General features: G+C 38.9%; 1 protein-coding gene across 1 annotated transcript in view; it reads left to right on the forward strand.

Moving 5' to 3' along the window:
• Positions 1-18344, forward strand: part of PIEZO2 (piezo type mechanosensitive ion channel component 2) — a 309202-nt gene that overhangs the window by 229173 nt on the left and 61685 nt on the right. The window contains exons 18-25 of the mRNA XM_030444928.1: positions 5841-6073; positions 8946-9106; positions 10057-10233; positions 10421-10546; positions 12526-12726; positions 14187-14391; positions 14510-14611; positions 15038-15203. Of these exons, the coding sequence (XP_030300788.1) occupies positions 5841-6073; positions 8946-9106; positions 10057-10233; positions 10421-10546; positions 12526-12726; positions 14187-14391; positions 14510-14611; positions 15038-15203 (1371 nt within the window). The remainder of the gene's footprint in view (positions 1-5840; positions 6074-8945; positions 9107-10056; positions 10234-10420; positions 10547-12525; positions 12727-14186; positions 14392-14509; positions 14612-15037; positions 15204-18344) is intronic.

Consider the following 18344-nt stretch of genomic DNA (forward strand, 5'->3'; position numbering starts at 1 on the left):
GAGAAAGAAAAAAACTCTGATTAGGATTGCCCAAGCCTGTTTCCGTGCTGCACCATGAATTATGGTGTAGCAGAGATAAAGACTGTGAGGAAGATCATTTCTGTGGTGTGATGCTCCATTACAAACATCTTTTAAAAAAATCAAAGTACTCTGTGGCTTACTTGAGATAAAGCAATAAAGGCTATTCTCACATTTTGGGATCTATGAAAAGCACTTGCATTTATGACTGAAGCTGCATATAGTCTAAATGTATAAGCTCCCTAGACTTTTCACTGTGAGGTGTATGTTACACTTTAAGATTGTGCTTTGTTATGTCAATAGGGCTCTCTTGCTAACCAGGAAAGTGTATTCATTCCTATTTAACTCTTTCCTTTTCTCTCTCTCTAATTCATTTCCCATTTTCATCTCATGCATTCTTGTGATTTCATCTCCCACCTCATAGCCATGCCAAAGTCAATGGCCGTGTTTATCTAATAATTAATAGGTGGGTACTTCAAATCTTCCTTTCCTTTAAAATGAATACACTTTTAACTTCTTTGTTACTTCTTAATAACCTTGAAACAACATACGTTCTTCTGCACAATACTGTGAAGTAAGCAAGGAGAAAATGTTCAGGTATTGTAGTCTCTTAAGGCTGCTGAAGCAGTCAATAGTCCTCTCCTACATCTGTATATGTTGTGAGTTCATCTTCCAACTGGGAATTCTCTTAAAATTTGCCCATGCCTCAATACAAGAATAATTGGTGCTATTTATAATTGGCTGCAGATGATAGACTTGGTTGAGGAGGCTCGTTTATCTACCCTTTGTTTGTGCATGGAAAAATGCATGCTTGCATGTGCACAGAGACACACAGACAGCCAGAGACACACGTCCCTGTCTTCCTTGCAAGCACCTAAAAAAGGAGGTTTGATGGTCAGGTTAATTAAATGTGCAGTATATATTGTAAGTTCGTACAGACTGAGATTTCCTGAATCAGAGACAGAAGTGGAACACGCAGTACACTGAAACCACTGCGTGCTAAGGATGTTAATACAGAAGTTGAGTTGAGTGCTGCAGGATCCAAACTACAAAAGCCCACATTGCCATCGTTGTCATCCCTTTGTAAATGGCATCTTGAAAACAGTTCCATAAAGCAGACTTCTGTCAAAATATTTGAATGGAGTGAATGTGGGCTTTTGTTTAATCAGCTCCAAGATCAGAAGGATTCCTGTGTTTGTTGTTGCTACTGAATTTAAACAGAAAAAATGAGAAAGTCCCTTGTTTAGATATTTGTGACTATCTGCTCTGACAAGAAGTTAGTTTATGTGCCATATTCATGCTCCTTCAAGTGTTATCATGTAGTTTAGGTCAGGGTTCTTAAAAGTTCACCAGATCTGGAAACCTGGTCTGCAAAACGCCTGTGTGTCAGGGAGTAGAGAGGGCAAGTGGCTCGACAAGGGCAGGCAAGTCAGGAGCTGAGGGACACTGCCAAGAGGCAAGGCTGGGCTCTCTCCATGGAGTCAGGAACAGGAATAGCAACTGAGGGTAAGGATCAGATCTGGAGATGGTAACAAAGGTCAGCCCCAGCCTGAGGAGCTCCCAGCAAGTCCATAGAGATGATCCAGATCAGAGATGAAGGCATAGAGTCAGTCTGTGTTTCAGGCTTAGGGTCAGGGAGGCACGGGAGGAAGTGCAGGCACAGATTTGATTCAGCCCCAGAGTAGGGACAAGAGGCTCAGTGTGCCCACAGCTCACGAAGGAGAGGGACTCCCTGCACTGAGACTTGGCCACACACATCCCAACACAAACCAACCAGATGGCCTTGCATGCAGGCAGCAAAACATCCCTGGAAGGGCAGGGAGAGAGCTCAGGGCTCTGCCAATGAAAGTACAGCCACAGTATGCTCAGTTTGAATTTTGCATGCTGATTATTTAGAAGATGGGTCACTAATGTTCTGTGGAGAAGAAAGCTTTCTGTTACCAAGGCTGTGCATGAGAGATTCTTGAGAAATTGTTTGTGGACATCAAGTTTCAAGCTCCCTAAACTGATTGCAAGAAATTATCAAAGAAAAAATATACTTCATAAGGCATTCAGTAAGTTATTCATCTTGTACTCTAGAAAATTGCAAGCAGATGAAAGAACTCAGTGTCCAGCAAGAACCTGGGGCACATGCCTGATTTTGGTGCCTCTGAAATGGCTTTGGTGTCTAAAAGTAGATCTCCTAGTATACTTCTTGCTATTGATACCCTATGTAATGAACTTGAGGGCAAGAAATGCTCTCATTCAAAATCATTAGTGGCTGTACTTTCAAGGCTTGTTGTCTGCATTATTAGTTAGCCACTTCTCTTCCAAAATATCTTTTTGTTATTTCTATTTCCTGCTAGTACGTGCTTTTTGACTTGAAGTTACACCTGGCTTGCTGTGAAGCCTGTAAGGAGTAGCTTATTTTAGATATCCTAAGGTATTGCAGGTTTTTTTAACTCAATACCTCAGTGTCGTCTGTTACATGATATCATGGGATCTTGTAGTAAAAAAAAAAAAAAAAAATTAAAAAAAACCAATAAAAGAGGTTTGGCAAGAAAGATTCCAAATAGACTAACTTTCTGAATAGGGGACAGAGCTTTTTATCAGGCCTTGGATCTCCTAAGCACACACTCCCGTACTCAAGCCTGCTGATGTCAGTAAACTATGCTCTGACATACTGAAAACTAAGCTTCTACTAAAGCTTTATCAAGCATATATATTGCATGCTTCTATCTTTATAATACCTTTATAATCTTCTGAATCTCTTGAAATGGGAGTTATACCACTAAGAGAAAAATGAGACCTCTCACACAATATCCCGTGTAGTTTCTTTCCAGTTTACACCAAGGTAAGTAATTAAATCTTTGATTTACACCAGTGTGAGTGTAGATTTTTCCCTTATAAAAGTCAGTTGGGAAAATACCTAATTAAAGCAATTGCAGATATGCAATACCTGTCTGATGATACGGATATTTCCATTTCATGAGGCGTTGGCTTTTGAATGTTTTCTGATGATTTATAATCACTGAAAATCTCGCCATTTGAACTGAACTGAAAAAAAATGAAGATTCATTCTCTCTTCTTTATACATGACCACTCTATTGGTACATTATTAGAATTCTAGATAGATATGTAGTAAGATTATGTCATTTTAAGGAATATAGTTGTTTGGCCGTTTTAGAGGTTTGAATATCCTTTTAGCATATATACTAGCTTAAAGAGGAAAATAAAGTATGTTGCATGAAAAGCCTTATTTACAATAGCCAAAGCTACTGAATATATTCTTGAATATAAAATATTTTCAGATTAATTGACACTGAGGTTCATAGCCCATGGACCCCATGAAGAGGAGTTTTAGTAATCATTGTCATTAAAGCATTTATTCTGTGAGATTATTTTGTGCTTGACTCTCTTGTTTAACTTCTACTTTTAAACTGCCTTCGGGAATATCTATGACATTACTATTACCCTTGCACTTGGGTCACAACAGCCCCAGGCAAAGCTACAGCCTTGGGGAGGAGTGGCTGGAAAGCTGCCCAGAGGAAAAGGATCTGGGGTGCTGGTTGACAGCCAGCTGAACCTGAGCCAGCAATGTGCCCAGGAGGCCAAGAAGGCCAACAGCATCCTGTCTTGTATCAGGAATAGTGTGGCCAGCAGGACTGGGGAAGGGATGACCCTGTAGTAGGCACTGGTGAAGCTGAATTTTGAATGCTTTGCTTGGTTTTGGGGCCCATCACTACAAGAAGGATATTGAGGTGCTGGAGCAAGTCCAGAGAAGGGCAATGAAGCTGGTGAAGGGTCTGGAGAACAAGCCTTATGAGGAGCATCTGAGGGAACTGAAGTCATTTAGCCTGGAGAAAAGGAGGCTGAAGGGGAGTGATCATGTCTCTCTACAACTACCTGCAATGTGGTGAAGGTCAACCTCTTTCTCCAAGTAACAAGTGACAGAACAAGGGGAAATGGCCTCAAGTTGTACTAGAGGAGGTTTAGATTGGATATTAGGAAAAGCTTCTTCACTAAAAAGGTTACAAACACTGGAACAGATGCCCAGGGAAATGGTCAAATCACCATCCCTGGAGATATTTAAAAGACTTAGGGATGTGAACATGGTTTAGCACTGAACTCTGCAGAGTTAGGTTAATGTTTGAACTTGATGCTCTTAAAGATCTTCTCCAGCAAGAACAATTCTATGATTATGTGATTATGTGCTTAGTCAAGTTTCTGTATCTTTTCCCTAATATGAGCCACCAAAGTTTCAGTCTTGAAGAAACTGCAACTCCCAATTATTGGAAAAATAATTCTGCTTGTCTGTTTTTCTCATTAACTGCTTAGCCTATGTGCTTCTTTTCTAATGATCAGAAGGTTGAATCTAGATCTTCTGTTTTATGAAGTGTAAAAATCTTAGTTAAAAGTGGTAGAATTTCCTGTCTAAATTGTAATATGCCAGAGTTTGGCATCATATAAAATAAAAGCACTGAGAAAGTACTGTAGCATGTTGAAGTTACTTGCATTAATTCAGGCACAGTCTGGACTTCAACAGGTTCTTGAAAGTGTGAAGAGTATAGTCATTTCAGTAGCATGGCTAAACATTTAGTGACCTGGTTGTTTAGATATGCACTTGCCAAAGGGAAACATTATGGCAAGAAATTGTATTCAGAGGGACTATTTATGGTGTAAACACTGTGCTGAACAAAGCATGTAGGGTCAGGGAATTAGGAGAAGTGGATTTTCTGCAAATATCAGAGGTGAGTCCCAGCAGTACAGCTTGAGGGGCAGGGATAGAAAATATCTGAGGCCAGAAGGGAATGTGTTTTTTCTCAATATTGGAAAGATATATACTGAATAAATCATATAAAAACTGGCAGCATGGCAATAAAGAAATACCAGTTCTGTGTACCTCTGTTTTATTGGTCTGAAGAGTATTAGTAGATTTAGTTAGAGACAGTTAGAAATCCAAGCAAAATTCTCTGTGAGATGGAGAAAAGAGAGAGAATGAATGGCACTGTCAAAGACAGGAATGATAAAATACACTGAAACCACAGGCATGGAATTTTTGCCTTTGTTCATTCCCACACCTGGCACTGGAAGAACACTTGCAAATTCTCTGGCTTCCCAGTTGCACTTTTCAATTGGAAAAATTTGGGAATGCCTTTGCAGTGATCAGTCAGGTACTTGTGATGATTCAGCTGCACTAAGAGCGTGGTTCAGCGCTGACCACATTTAGCACTGGTGTAAATAAGTTGCCCCCTTTCCATCTGTGCTGCAGTTCCATGTTTCTTTATAGAAGCACCCTGTGAATGTCATGATGGCATGCTCTTGGCATCAGAAGGCTTCTGCAGATGGAGTAGAAGAATGCTTTATGACCTGTGATATAGCATGACATATTTGTCAGTGACCTTCTTCTGTAACCCCTCTGTTCTCATCTCCCTTTTTCTTTCTGTTCCAATTACTTTGAGCAGCCTCAAGAAAAAAATACCAAACCATCAAAATGAGTAAGTCCCCTATGAAGTCATGAAATGTTTCCTCTTAAACAATGTCATTTCATGCTTCTACATCTTAAACTCTGGCCATTTTCTCCAATGGGGAAAATGTCAAGTTTAAGTGTCAATACCACTCATTACTAACTAACCATTAGTATCTGAGTGAAAAGTAGTTACTAATACATTCCAAATCAATTTGCAGTGTGTGTTTGGAGAAAGTACCAGAATCATTAACTTTTCCACTTCTAAGGCATTTTCCATGAGCAGTCTGTTTTTTCTAATTATACATCTTGAAAAAGAAAAAGCCTATCCTGTCACTACTGCTCAGTTTGCTGACATTCTACTATTTACCAACAGACTGGTACACCAAGATGGAAGCCTGCCTGACATAACTATGATGAATTTAACAACTAGCAGAGATAAAGAAGAGGATAAAATGCTGGAAGAGGCTGGTGAGAAAAGAATGGAAGAGCCAGAGGGGGAGGGAGGGAAAGGGAGGGTCGAAAAAAGAAAAGAAGAAGAGAAGGAAGATGTGGACAAGGAAGAATATGATGATGAAGACACTGAATCAGAGGAAGAAGAAACTACAGGTAAGCTCTACACATTTCAAATTTTGCTTTCTTCAGTCTTAGTTAGCAGTGGCAACAGATTATTCATTTTTGGTCATCCCTACTCACTTAGGTCATCAAGTTTTCCTTCTAATGTCACATACAGTCTTTGCCAAAAGAGCCTGAACTGAGCAGATGGCTAATTATCAATTATTCAACAGCCTACAGTCTCTTCTGGGAAAAAAAATCATGCTGTTTCTGTAGGATGCTGAAAGGATTAAAAAATAAATCAACCCACCTCTTTCTTCAGGAGGCAACTCTTCTAGGTGTTCTGGATTGGATTAATAGGAGGTTACCCCAAATCCTAGGAGCTCCTTTAGAGTGAAATCTCTTTATAATAAAGACAATGCACATACATATTTGATCTCTGATACTGCATGCTTTCAAGGCACTCCACTCCAGAAGTCCCAATGGCTTTGCTTCATTATTCATGTGCACTGTAGTGCCATATTTTTTCACTTCTGAATATGGAGTGAGTAATTTATGCCTGAGAACATGAAAATGCTGAAGGGCAGATGTAGGGAAGGCTGGTGTTCTCTTCCTTCATATTGCTGGGATGAATTTGTAACATGAATTATTTCTGTAACTCAGCTTGGAATATGAGCCATGAGTGAAAACCAGGGAAGAGCATTTAACACCCAAGGAAGCTACATTGTCTGGAAGTGTCCTTGCCACAAATGGAGGTTCTCATGCCAGTCTTCACAGGACAGTGACACATAAATAGGGACAAGGTCTTCGGCAAGGCACAGTGGCTCCAGAGAAGCTCAGATGAAACTCCTCTCCTTTGAGCAGCCTGGTCTAGTGGAAGGACTCCCTGGCCATGGCAGGAGGGTTGGAAATAGAGGACCTTTAAGGTCCCTGCCAGCCTAAAACATTCTGTGTTCTATGAGTCTACCTTTCCTGGCTGAGACAGTCTTTCCTTACAGAAGTGTTCATGAGCCATGGAAACCTGTCTTGGCCAGCTTTCATGTGGTCTATGATGGAGATGAGTTTGTTGCACTCTGGCCATCTCTATATTCTGGAAGAGGGCCAGAGGCCACCTAGTGAGGTTACCCTGTGCACCAACACATCAGGGAAGTGGGGAGCTGCAGCCTTGTCACTGGAGCCCTCTCAGCACCACAGCAAATGGAGCTTGGCAATAGTATGAGGTGATACTTGCCTTGGGTGAAGTGTCATCAAGCTCTACAGGCATTTATTTCTACCAAAGAATGTTATCATTTTTGTATATCATTGTGTCTGGAGTTCTGATATTATTTTAACATGTTGATGTGTCCAGATGTTATTACACAGTGATGTACATTGTTTTGATGGATGCTATCAGGTCTATATTTTGTCCCCTGTGCATGTAGTGCCTGGACAGGCTAGGCAGAGCTCAAAAAAGGGCCTTATCTACCTGCTGCATTTAACTAGCACTTTCTGGATATACTTTGCATGGTGGCAACACTACAAATTAAAATAAATGCAATGAAGAATGTGTGAGAACATCTAATTCTGTAAATGAAAACTTGCCTTAAGTACACTCATTGTACCTATAAAAACACACATATAGGGTTAGAGTTCTGTAGCTTGTTTTATTTGTTGTGTTTAATTATATACTCATGGAATTCCCATCACCCAGCATTTTTATTAGCATTTTCTAAGTTGCGATTAGAGAAAAAGGGCAGAAGGGGAAAAAAATGGAATTTTGTTTTCAGGTGTTCCAAAAGTCTGCTTTTACACACAAGTATGGCTATGTTCTTCACACAAATATGCACAGAATTGCATATTTGCATTGATTTTTGTATAAAATAACTAGATAAGTTGAAGTAATTTCATTCAGAAACTTATAACTCCTTGGCATATTTACCAATTTAGGCAGTGATGTGTTTTGGTGCCATTTGCGAACGTTTACATCTCTGGTGTTACTTTAAGAATGTTCTCACAGCACGCCAAATCCTTCCTAATCTCCAAAGTGCTTCTGAAATGCCTAATACAGTGTGAAGAGTTTATACTGATGTGTGAAACAGTTTCTATAGCTAGCCCACAAGCAAAGATGGCATTTAGAGACCATATGTGCTGTCATATATATTAATGTAATAATGAATGTTGCCACATGCTTGCTTACTGGGCTTTTATTTGGGAGGATGACTTTTTAAGCAAAATGTTGTCTTCAAAGGGATGCCTTCATCAGACTATAGCTAAAGCTCTCTTTCCAAATGAGAGAAATATTCAATTGAACTACACTGGTTTAGGTGGTTGTCCTGAGATGACACAAATCATGCCCTAGGAGGGTGTGCTGTTGCAAGGCAGTTCATATAAATCTGACATATGAAGACATCTATAGTATAGCTCTCTTAACCCGTGTGATAAGAATCCTGCTGCTAGTATGCATGGATTTCTGCCTGGTTGGCTGGAAAGCATAGTCTGTGCTTTCTGAAAACAGATGGGGGTCCATAGCTTCCAAACAAAATCTAATTCTTTGGAGCTGGACAAAGGCCAGTGCTAGAGTGTCTCAGATGTAGTCCCTGGATGGCATCCCTAAACTTAGATCCAAAGATACTGGAGGAAAATGGAGCCCAAGAGTGGCTCTGCTAAAGAAGAATAAAAGCAGAATTGGCGAGGGAAGCCACCACTGCCACTTTCAGTGTGGGGAATCCTTTCAGTGAATGTGGGTCAGAAGGGAGCACAACACAGCTAAATTTTGTCACCACATTTTGTCACTGAGCTGTACCTTTAACCTCTTGTCTTACTCTGATGTGTAGAAGAGAAGCTTCTACACAATGTGTAAAGCTCATTGCTTCCTAGTGGATCATTCCTTTTAAAAGAGGCTTCTGATTTTCTATTTCCTACTTGTTCTGCTTGAACCTCTCTGCAGACTTAAGGAACAAGTGGCATCTGGTGATTGACCGCCTTACAGTGCTGTTTTTGAAATTCCTGGAGTATTTCCATAAGATGCAAGTCTTTGTGTGGTGGCTGTTGGAGTTGCACATCATCAAAATTGTTTCTTCTTACATTATCTGGGTCACGGTGAAAGAGGCAAGTAAATACTTCCTGTCAAAATCTTACTCATGGCAAAGGCTTGGCAGCATCTGCTTGTGCAGCAGGACACCCAAGTGCAGGGAGATACCTTCCTCACATCAGACTTTATTGAAATCGAGTGACCCAGCTGGGCTTTGTCAGCTGCTGGGCACCTGCCTTGACATCCTCCTCCACAGTGATATTCTACTTGCCAATATATGCTCAGTCCTCCTCTCCACCTATTAAGGTTTTATTAGTCTAACTCTTGTGACTCAGGAGATGTAATCTGTCCTCTATTCAAGATGACTGCGGGCACCATCCAGGGGTGGAGGGTGTAGAAAAGGGTTAGGAAGGAACTACTAGGAAAATTAGTTAAACTGGGTCTGGTCCTGAAGAAATAGGGCTTTGGAGCTATGCCTAAAGAAAAGGGGAGCAACACCTTTGGCTATGCCTGTGGGTAGTGAGTTCTCTACCTGACGTAGAACAGGCTAGTAGGGTAGGATTCACTAAAAAACAAAAAAATTTTAAAGAAGTCCTTTTTCTCACATCTTTGGGGCACAAAGGTAAAGAGGATGAAGGTGGATTCCTCAGACATATGGATCTGTCGTCTTGTTTGTTTCACATGCACTAAAGCAGTAGAACCATCCTGTGGTCATTTGTATTTCATGTCTGTTGGGTGGGTATGCAGTTTTGTGGGTCTAGTAGTATTAATACTATATAGGACATAACATTCTTCCTAAACTGAGAAAACTAAAGTGTTTTTCTTCTCTTACCTCTGTGTCTATGTTATTGTGAGTATTGGTGTAATTTTTTTTCAGTGTTTTTCTCAGTTTCTCCGTGTCCCTCTTTTTGGAATGTTTGGGTTTTTTAATTATTATTTAAAATAAGGTCTGATCTATGAAAAAGGTCAGACTATCTCAGTTGTCTTGTTACTCCATGTAATTTCCATCCTGTTTTTGTGTTTTCAGGTGTCTCTGTTTAACTTTGTGTTTTTAATTGCCTGGGCTCTTGCTTTGCCATATGCTCAGTTTCGCCCATTGGCATCCAGTATCTGCACTGTTTGGACATGTGTGATTATTGTCTGCAAAATGTTGTACCAGCTCACATCTATTGACCCCAGCACTTTTTCCAGTAACTGTACATTGGTGAGTACAAATGCACATTGAAAAGGTTTGACTGCTGCCTTCTTCAATGAAGAAGAGCAAAAGGAAGCATATCAAGTACTGAAAACTATATTTCACCTAATCTACTGCTGTTGATTTCTACTGTTGTTTATCCCTCCCCTAACAGCCTTAAGGTCGTTTTTAAGAAATTGTTGCATTTTCTTTTTAGCCTGGAGAGAATGAAACCAGGGTCAATTTAGAAGAACTCAAAACTTCAGTCCTCTACAGTGGGCCAGTTGATCCTGCAGAATGGGTTGGATTGAGGAAGTCTTATCCTCTGCTTGTGTACCTAAGGGTAACTACTTTTATTATCTATAATGAGATGTTTTCTTATTTGCAGTGAGATTAAAAATGTCTTTGAAATAAATAATCTGCCACGCACAACAAATACAATGCATGCCATTGATAATAGGAAAGTGCAGACTGGAAGAGGCAGCAGAAAACCATGTCTGTTATACAGAGAATTTCCAGAAGGGATTCAGTACAAATTAAAATAATCTTAATTTGAAAGCTCATCTTTCAGTCTCTACCATCTGTTAAGAACACTCTAGGAAATGTGATATTTAAGAGCTCTAAGTTATTAAGAGGTACAAAGCTTTCAGGTACTAAAGAACTGATGGATCTAATTGGAGTAATTGCTTTGAATGACAGTGTATGTTATAAGCAGATAATTTTTTGAAGTGCTTATTCCTTAGCAACAGATTAGCAAATGTAATGAGTTAAGGGAGTTATTCATTCAGACAGTTGTAAATGGATGTCTTTTTTTTTTTTCTTTTTGTTTTTGGTTAATGCCTGAGAGCAATATTTTATTATTCCTATTTTGATTAGAAAACCCTACTTACATAAATATGTGGCACCTGGGGTTTTTTTGATACCTTACATGTGTCAACTCAATTGCAAGAATCCACAAAATTTTGTATACTCAGTTTAAGTTTGTCAGAAATTTGTTGAGTGAACAACAACAAGCTTTGATCTAACTCCATTTATGCCTCATTTCTTCCTTGGGAGCTCACCTCTGTTTGCTTTGTTTGTGTAGAGAAGACCTGCCAAGCTCTGCTGGTCAACATATGCCCTGGTTGTGCCTCTGCCTCTCACTCCCTTAGCCATATACCTCCCACACTTAAGAATATATGTGGGGAAATGCAGTTACTGACCCAAGAGTTCTGCATGGAGAGTGAAGTTGCCTAGTAATGTCTGGTTTGATGCTAGGAGCTTTACAGCTATAAAGAAGTAGTATTTTTTTACTAGAAATTGTTCTAGAAGGGTTTTCATTGAGTTAGCAATAAATAGAGGAATTAAATTCAGTAGAAGACCTGAGCTTCAAGTCTTGGTGTGTTTCTGTTGTGCCTCTTTAATAACAGACATTCAAAGAGTCTGAAGTCTTGAAGTGAGGAGCCTAGCTTTGATGGATTGTGTAAAACTTATCCCCAAAGAGTAGAAAGCCAAGGGACAGCAAGCAAAAATAACATTGTGTCAAAAAAACCTCACAATCCAAACCGAAAGCAAAGCAGTAGCATCTGTCTCAGGACACTCATGTCCCAAATATTTCTCAGTAAACAGAGATCTAGAGACTGCCTCTTCAGTTTGAGTGTCAGCTTCCTTGTGGGATTTTCTGTGAGATGGTCTTTTTGACCAGCTTTTGGAGTTGTTTAATACCTCTGTTCCATTGAGCATAGGGAAGACCTTCATCGTGGAAGAAAAAAAACTCAGATCAGAGACATTTGAGACTGCACCCCAGTCAAACTGGCTTTGGGAGAGATGGAGCTGTACTTGAGTGAAGACCTAGAGTTACACTGTTAATTTAAAAGAATATCCAGGCTTCATATGCTTTAGCCAGCACTCTCACGGGTTTAGGAAGTCTGTTCTTCCCAGCAAAACTGCAGATGGCTTTGTGTGTTATTATATCCTCTACCTCCTACAAAGCAAGGTGTGATATCTTAAGCAAAGCTATGAAACATGAGAAGGCACATGAATAGTCAATGTATTTCCCCTACCTTTCCTTTCCAAATAGAGTTCATTATATTGTTTTAATGAATGTCTTTAGATATATCTTCTGAATGTCAGTGTGTTTCATCAAATTCTAAAGATTTTAGGAACCTCACGTTGTTTCAATAATAGCTGTGAATAGGTGCTAGTGAATCCTGTAGCATGGAACCAGTCAATGTTGGCATCCATTTCAATAGTCACAGATTTATGCTTACCAGAAAAATTTATAGTTTCTTGAGGGTTTGAGTTTTATTTAATTTTCTTCTGATTTGATTATGTCTCCCATAGAATAACTTACTGATGCTGGCTATTCTGGCTTTTGAAGTTACAATCTACCGTCACCAAGAGTACTACAGATGTCGAAATAACCTTACCACACCCGTGACTAAAACCATTTTCCATGATATTACCAGAGCACATCTGGATGATGGACTAGTAAACTGTGTCAAGTATTTCATAAACTATTTCTTCTACAAGTTTGGTTTAGAGGTAAATCCCTTTAATATTAATTTGCTTTAGACCATCATTCCAAACCACAATTCCTGATTGTGTTATTTTTGAATATTAGCTTGAACTATGTTTGGCAGCTGGATGCTTCATGTTAAACCTCACTACAGGAGGATGACTAATTGCTAGTAGTGGTTTTCCTCTTGCTTTTTTTGATGTGTCTTATTTATAACCCCACAAAACGGATAACAGATGGTACAAGGGACAGAATCAAGGCATATCCTCTCATGTGCACACACACAGAGGAAACCAGGCACTACAGGACCAGAAGAAAGTGGGGGCTTGCAGGTTGTTGTCTATGTAAACATTTCCAAGCTTCTTTTGCCTTTGGCTGCACAAATGCATCCTTCTCTTTCTACTTTTTAGAATAGCTGTTAATATGCAGGAGATTCCAAACCTTGCTCTGGCAAAGCTGCTTTGTGACACTTATGTAAGGAAAAGTTGTCTCTCCAAAGAACTTTTCAGTAGACAAGAAATACACAGACAATTAGAGAAGGCAGTGAAATGGATAGAGTGAATTGGAGAAGAGTGAATGGAGAGAGAAAAGTGAATGGATTTTTCTGAAGATTTGTGATGTATTCCAAGTATCTGGAGGGTGTCTTATTTAGTAACATATCTGCTTATCCATTTGCCAGCAGTAGTAGCCCAGAGTGAAAAAAAAAAAAAAAAGTTTCATTTTTATTCCCTTACCTTGCCTGTTCATCCACAGACACAGGAAATGTACTTTCAAAACTATGATTATTCACTAATTTCTATGGCTATCTGAAGAAGGCAACTCCTAGGCTAATGCATCTCAAATCTAATAATAATGATGCTCTTCACATATATATTAGACAATACCATTCCATACTATTGATAGACAGAGTAACCTTTTCACAGACAGTCTAAGGATTAAGGATGAGTGAAACCAAAATTAATCAGCAAGCAATTTCCTTCAGGGAATAAATTCAATGTCATCCTAGTCTGAAGAGACAGAAAATCTAAATAGTTAAATGTACTGAATAAATGGCTCACTACAAGTTAAGCTCCAAGTTTGAAAACATGCTTTGTGGCACTGAGGTTTGGGACTGTTTTAAGTGGAGACAGAGAATAAAAATGCTCTGGGATGCAGAGTTTTTAGAAAAAGGCTACTAAGACAACACTCCTTCCATTCTGTATCTAGCTATCACATATTGGAAACCATTACAGCTTTAGTGCTGCATTCACACAGTTGACCTTCGTAGCAGAGTACCGAAAATTTGGGGTATTGGAGCAGGGTGGGGAGTGTTGCTGTTGGAGAGATACAAACTATTTTAGTTAGTGTGTTGGTTTCCACAAGTTTCCTGCAGTCATCCTCAGCACATGTCCAAGCATTCTGGCAGGATTCAGAATAGTTCCTCATTGCTGCATTGACTAGCCATCAAGTTACTAATGTTGCTTATGTTTCTTTGCTTTTTTTCTAGACCTGTTTTCTTCTATCAGTAAATGTAATTGGTCAGCGAATGGATTTTTATGCCATGATTCATGCCTTCTGGCTGATTGCTGTATTGTATCGACGCAGAAGAAAAGCTATTGCAGAGATCTGGCCAAAATACTGCTGTTTTCTGGCATGCATCATTACATTCCAGTACTTCCTTTGCATTGGCATCCCACCTGCTCCTTGTAAAGGTAAGGGCTTGCTTGCTTTTCCAGAAAAGTGCTAGAAATTTGATAAGTCTTCAGAAGAGAAGGATGAAGTCATTCTTATAAAGTACTGATTGCATTTTTGTGTGCTTCTGTCACACAGACTATCCATGGAGAAGTGGGAATGCCAACTTCAACTCCAACATTATAAAGTGGTTATACTTTCCAGACTTCATTGTGAGACCAAACCCTGTCTTCCTTGTCTGTAAGCACATAGTTGTGAAGTGTTGACATGTCCTTTGCTTACAAAAATCTGTACAGTGTAGCTTGAAGTCATCCTGTTATTTACTCTTCAGTGTAAATAACATTGTGGCTTTGTATAGGGGAAAAATTCAAATAATTAGTAATTTCTGCATCTGTTTTTTTCCATCTCCCATTTTTAATGAATCAACACCAAAAAAATTTAATTATTTCCCCTTTTCTACGTTGTCAATAAAATCAGAGAATGTGATGTAAAGAACATAAAGACACGAATAAATTAAAAAATTACATTAAATGTGTTGATATAGCATAGTCTTGAGGGCTCAAAGTATGGGAAAACAGTCTGGTGACTATATTACAATGTATCACCACTACTCACTACGCCTAGGATAATGACTGAGTTGTCATTGCAACCACTGTTTTCTCCCAGATGATTTCATGTTGCTGCTCTGTGCATCATTACAAAGGCAGACTTTTGAGGATGAAAATAAAGCTGCAGTCCGAATCATGGCTGGAGACAATGTTGAAATCTGCATGAATCTTGATGCAGCATCTTTTAGCCAGCATAATCCTGTTCCTGACTTCATTCACTGCCGGTAAGAACTGAATCTAAAATACTTGGAAAATACAGCACTTCTTTTTTGTAAAGTCCTGTACTGTGAAAGTAATTCTCACAGATTCTAATTTTACTTGGAATTTATATTAGTTTTTGTTGCCATCTCATAACATATCTTTTACTGCTGTATGGGACAGCAGATAGTTAGCTTCTGGGTAATTAGTTTCTGCTTTATAAAAGGGCAGATGAAAATGAGGTGTCCTAACATTGCTGGCTTTAATTACTCCCCAGAGGGATGCTCAGTGATAAACTTGCCTGAAAGAATGTATTTCCTCCATGAATACCCTATGAGACAGAATTTATGATGGACTTCAGCACTCCGGTGGCTTCCTCCAAAAGACAATGCATGCTGGCAAGAATCCACTGTAGTCTGGGCTTGCCCCATATACATGTTTAATCCCACAAAATTGTCAGTCATGTCCCACTGAGTACATATCTAGGTACAATCAAAATAATACTCTGAGACTCTCCTTTGTGCTATTTCATTTTGGAATGAGAATCTTAAAAGTTTGGAAAGCAAACTGGTGTGTCTTCCTGTTTCCTGTTTTTCCTGTATTCATGTAAGGTTGTTTAAGAAGGTGAATATTATGGACCAGAGGGCAGAGCCTCAGAGAGCCAGTTCTGGATGGTCTTCAAACAATGGAGTCATTCTTGTGTCATCATTTCAGCAAAGAAAAAATCTGATCTATGCTGGGCATATGCTTAATCAAAGCTGTCTCTGGAAGTTTGAAACAGTATTAGAATAGCATTAGAAAATAGGAGGAGTAAGATTTCTTACCTGTTGTGTTTTGTCAGACAAGGTTTTCTTTGGGGTTTTGTTTGTTTGTTTGTTTCTGTTGTTTGTTTTTTTTTAATGAATGCATGCTAAGTTGTACTAAAATCAAGCAAAATCTCCCTTTTGCTGATAAAATTTTCTTTCTTTTGCCAGCAAAGTGCTAACAGCAGAAGTCCTTCTCAAGATCTTTAAGCTGATCCTGCTGTTTCTGTTAGAAATGGTGGCCAAATCTATCTTGAAATAGGTTTGAAAAGGAGACCATTGAAATACATTCAGCTGTCCCATTTGTCCAGAGATTTGTAGTCACTTCTGGACAATGGCTGAAAAGTTGTGATTGCTCATTGGCAAAATACTCTCACTGGTGACACAGTTGCTGGCAGAAAGAAAAGGTTAATTTTCCCTCCCTTAGTCCAGCAAAAAAACCCCCACAAAACAAAGCAACAACAAACTGAAAATAAACCAAATAAAGCAGCAAAGCACAGTGTAAAAAATTTTATGATGATGAGAATGTGACTTGAGGCTATCCTCAGAAGGGAAAAGGAGGCAAGATAGTCACTGCTTTTAAGTAGAGTCTTTTGGCATCTGTTCAAAGTTTACTAAAATCTGGTGGGTATTTCTGGTGATCTGTTGAAGATACTCCCAAATGCCACGCATGAAAAGTTTGAAGCATGGAGAATGTTCTTTGAAGATTTTAGATGGGAATCAGAGTCAGGTTTATAATGGAACTTAGAGTCCAAGCTGAATTGGTCTGGCCTGCTGCCTCTCTCCAGTCCTTTGGGTTAAGTCTTATGTTTTGATCCATGTGCATGGTATGCATAAGCTTGAAGCCATTCGTGGCATCACATTCATTCAAATGTACTGTTTGGCATGAGCTAAAAAAAATAGACCCATGTGTAGACTGAGAGTTTGCAACTTCTGTTAAGAAGTAAGTAATGTTGCTGTTGGAGAGCAAAAAAATAGAATATCAAAGCATCCCATAAGCGGTGGTGATCTGGACAAATATACTGTGACCACTTTATATTAGTTCCAGCTAAATACAGAAATCTCTGCAACTGTTTCATGTGATAGTTTTATGTTGTATGAAGAAGCAGACTGAAAAGAACAAGGCAAAATTAAAAAAAACATTTTTGTTTGAAAACATCTGTCGAATAGAAAAACCGTTAATTTCAGGAACAGAGGAAATTCCTCTTTATGATATCCTTTCTTGTAAATGCTTGGGCAGGTAAGCTGTAACTTTTTTTTTCTTTTTTTCTTTTTTTTTTTCCAGTGTTACCTTTCTAAACCTATAATGAGAATATACTTGTAGAAGAGTGTATATAGGTATAAACAGACCTTCATTTAGTAAAAAAACCTCCATAATAGATCTTGTGTTAAATCTTGTTCCCTTTCCTTTCTTTGAGCCCTTCAATGCTTTCAATAGGACGCAGCTTTTCTCAGGCTTTAAATGATGTGTTTGAGAGGCTGAACAGTTCATATGGAAACTTAAATGCTGAATTTGTTTCAAAGAAGAACCGGTGAGTGGCTGGATGGTCTATTAGGGAGACTGAAACTTCTATTAGGGATAATGAATCTTTTAAAAGGACTGTAAAGCTCAGGGGAATCCTCTGAAGATATACCTCAGAAAAAGATGTATGTATCTGGTCTCAATCCAAGACAATTTGGAACTGGAAGGATTTTATCTAAAAACATTTCTTTGCATAGAGGTTTTAGAGCATTCTAAATCTTTAGGAACATGGATAAGAACTTGATTCAAAAGTTATCCAAGTGAATGAAGTTAAAAATGGCATTTCTCCAGAAGTCAGTCAGAAAGAGCCAAACAAATAAGTGAAGATAGCATGGCTATGTACAAATTACAAAACATAAAAAATTTAGTGTTTAGGAGTACTCATGTGTTTTCTGAGAAGCCCAATATTAATTTACTTTAACCATGTAAAAGAAGTGGCCATTGGAGTCTGAAGCTGCCTTTCTGATGTGTTTCTTCCCTTGAGAAGAGGCCAGTTGTTCACTGTTTTAGTAGGCATGGATAAAAAGCTTTTAACTGCAATATAAACAGTGGCAGAAAAAGAACATACTTTTAAATACTTAATTTTCTTCTCTCTGGAGAAATGCTTGAGCTCAACAATGATAAATACAGTCTAAGAAAGAGATTTCCTGAAATCTTCTTGTCATTCCACCCCCAGATTTCTCAGGGGGTATATGCTTGACCCCAAAGGAGAGTACAACTAAAGGTCTTCGAAACAGAAATAAAAGTGAAGAGTAGAAGTAGGAGCTTTTAAAATCAAACAGGATTTAAAGCAACTTCACTGAGGATAATCCTTTCCCACAGTCTGTTGCTGGAAAATCCTC

Source organism: Calypte anna, chromosome 2, assembly GCF_003957555.1.
Source record: "Calypte anna isolate BGI_N300 chromosome 2, bCalAnn1_v1.p, whole genome shotgun sequence".
Classification (NCBI taxonomy): Eukaryota; Metazoa; Chordata; class Aves; order Apodiformes; family Trochilidae; genus Calypte; species Calypte anna.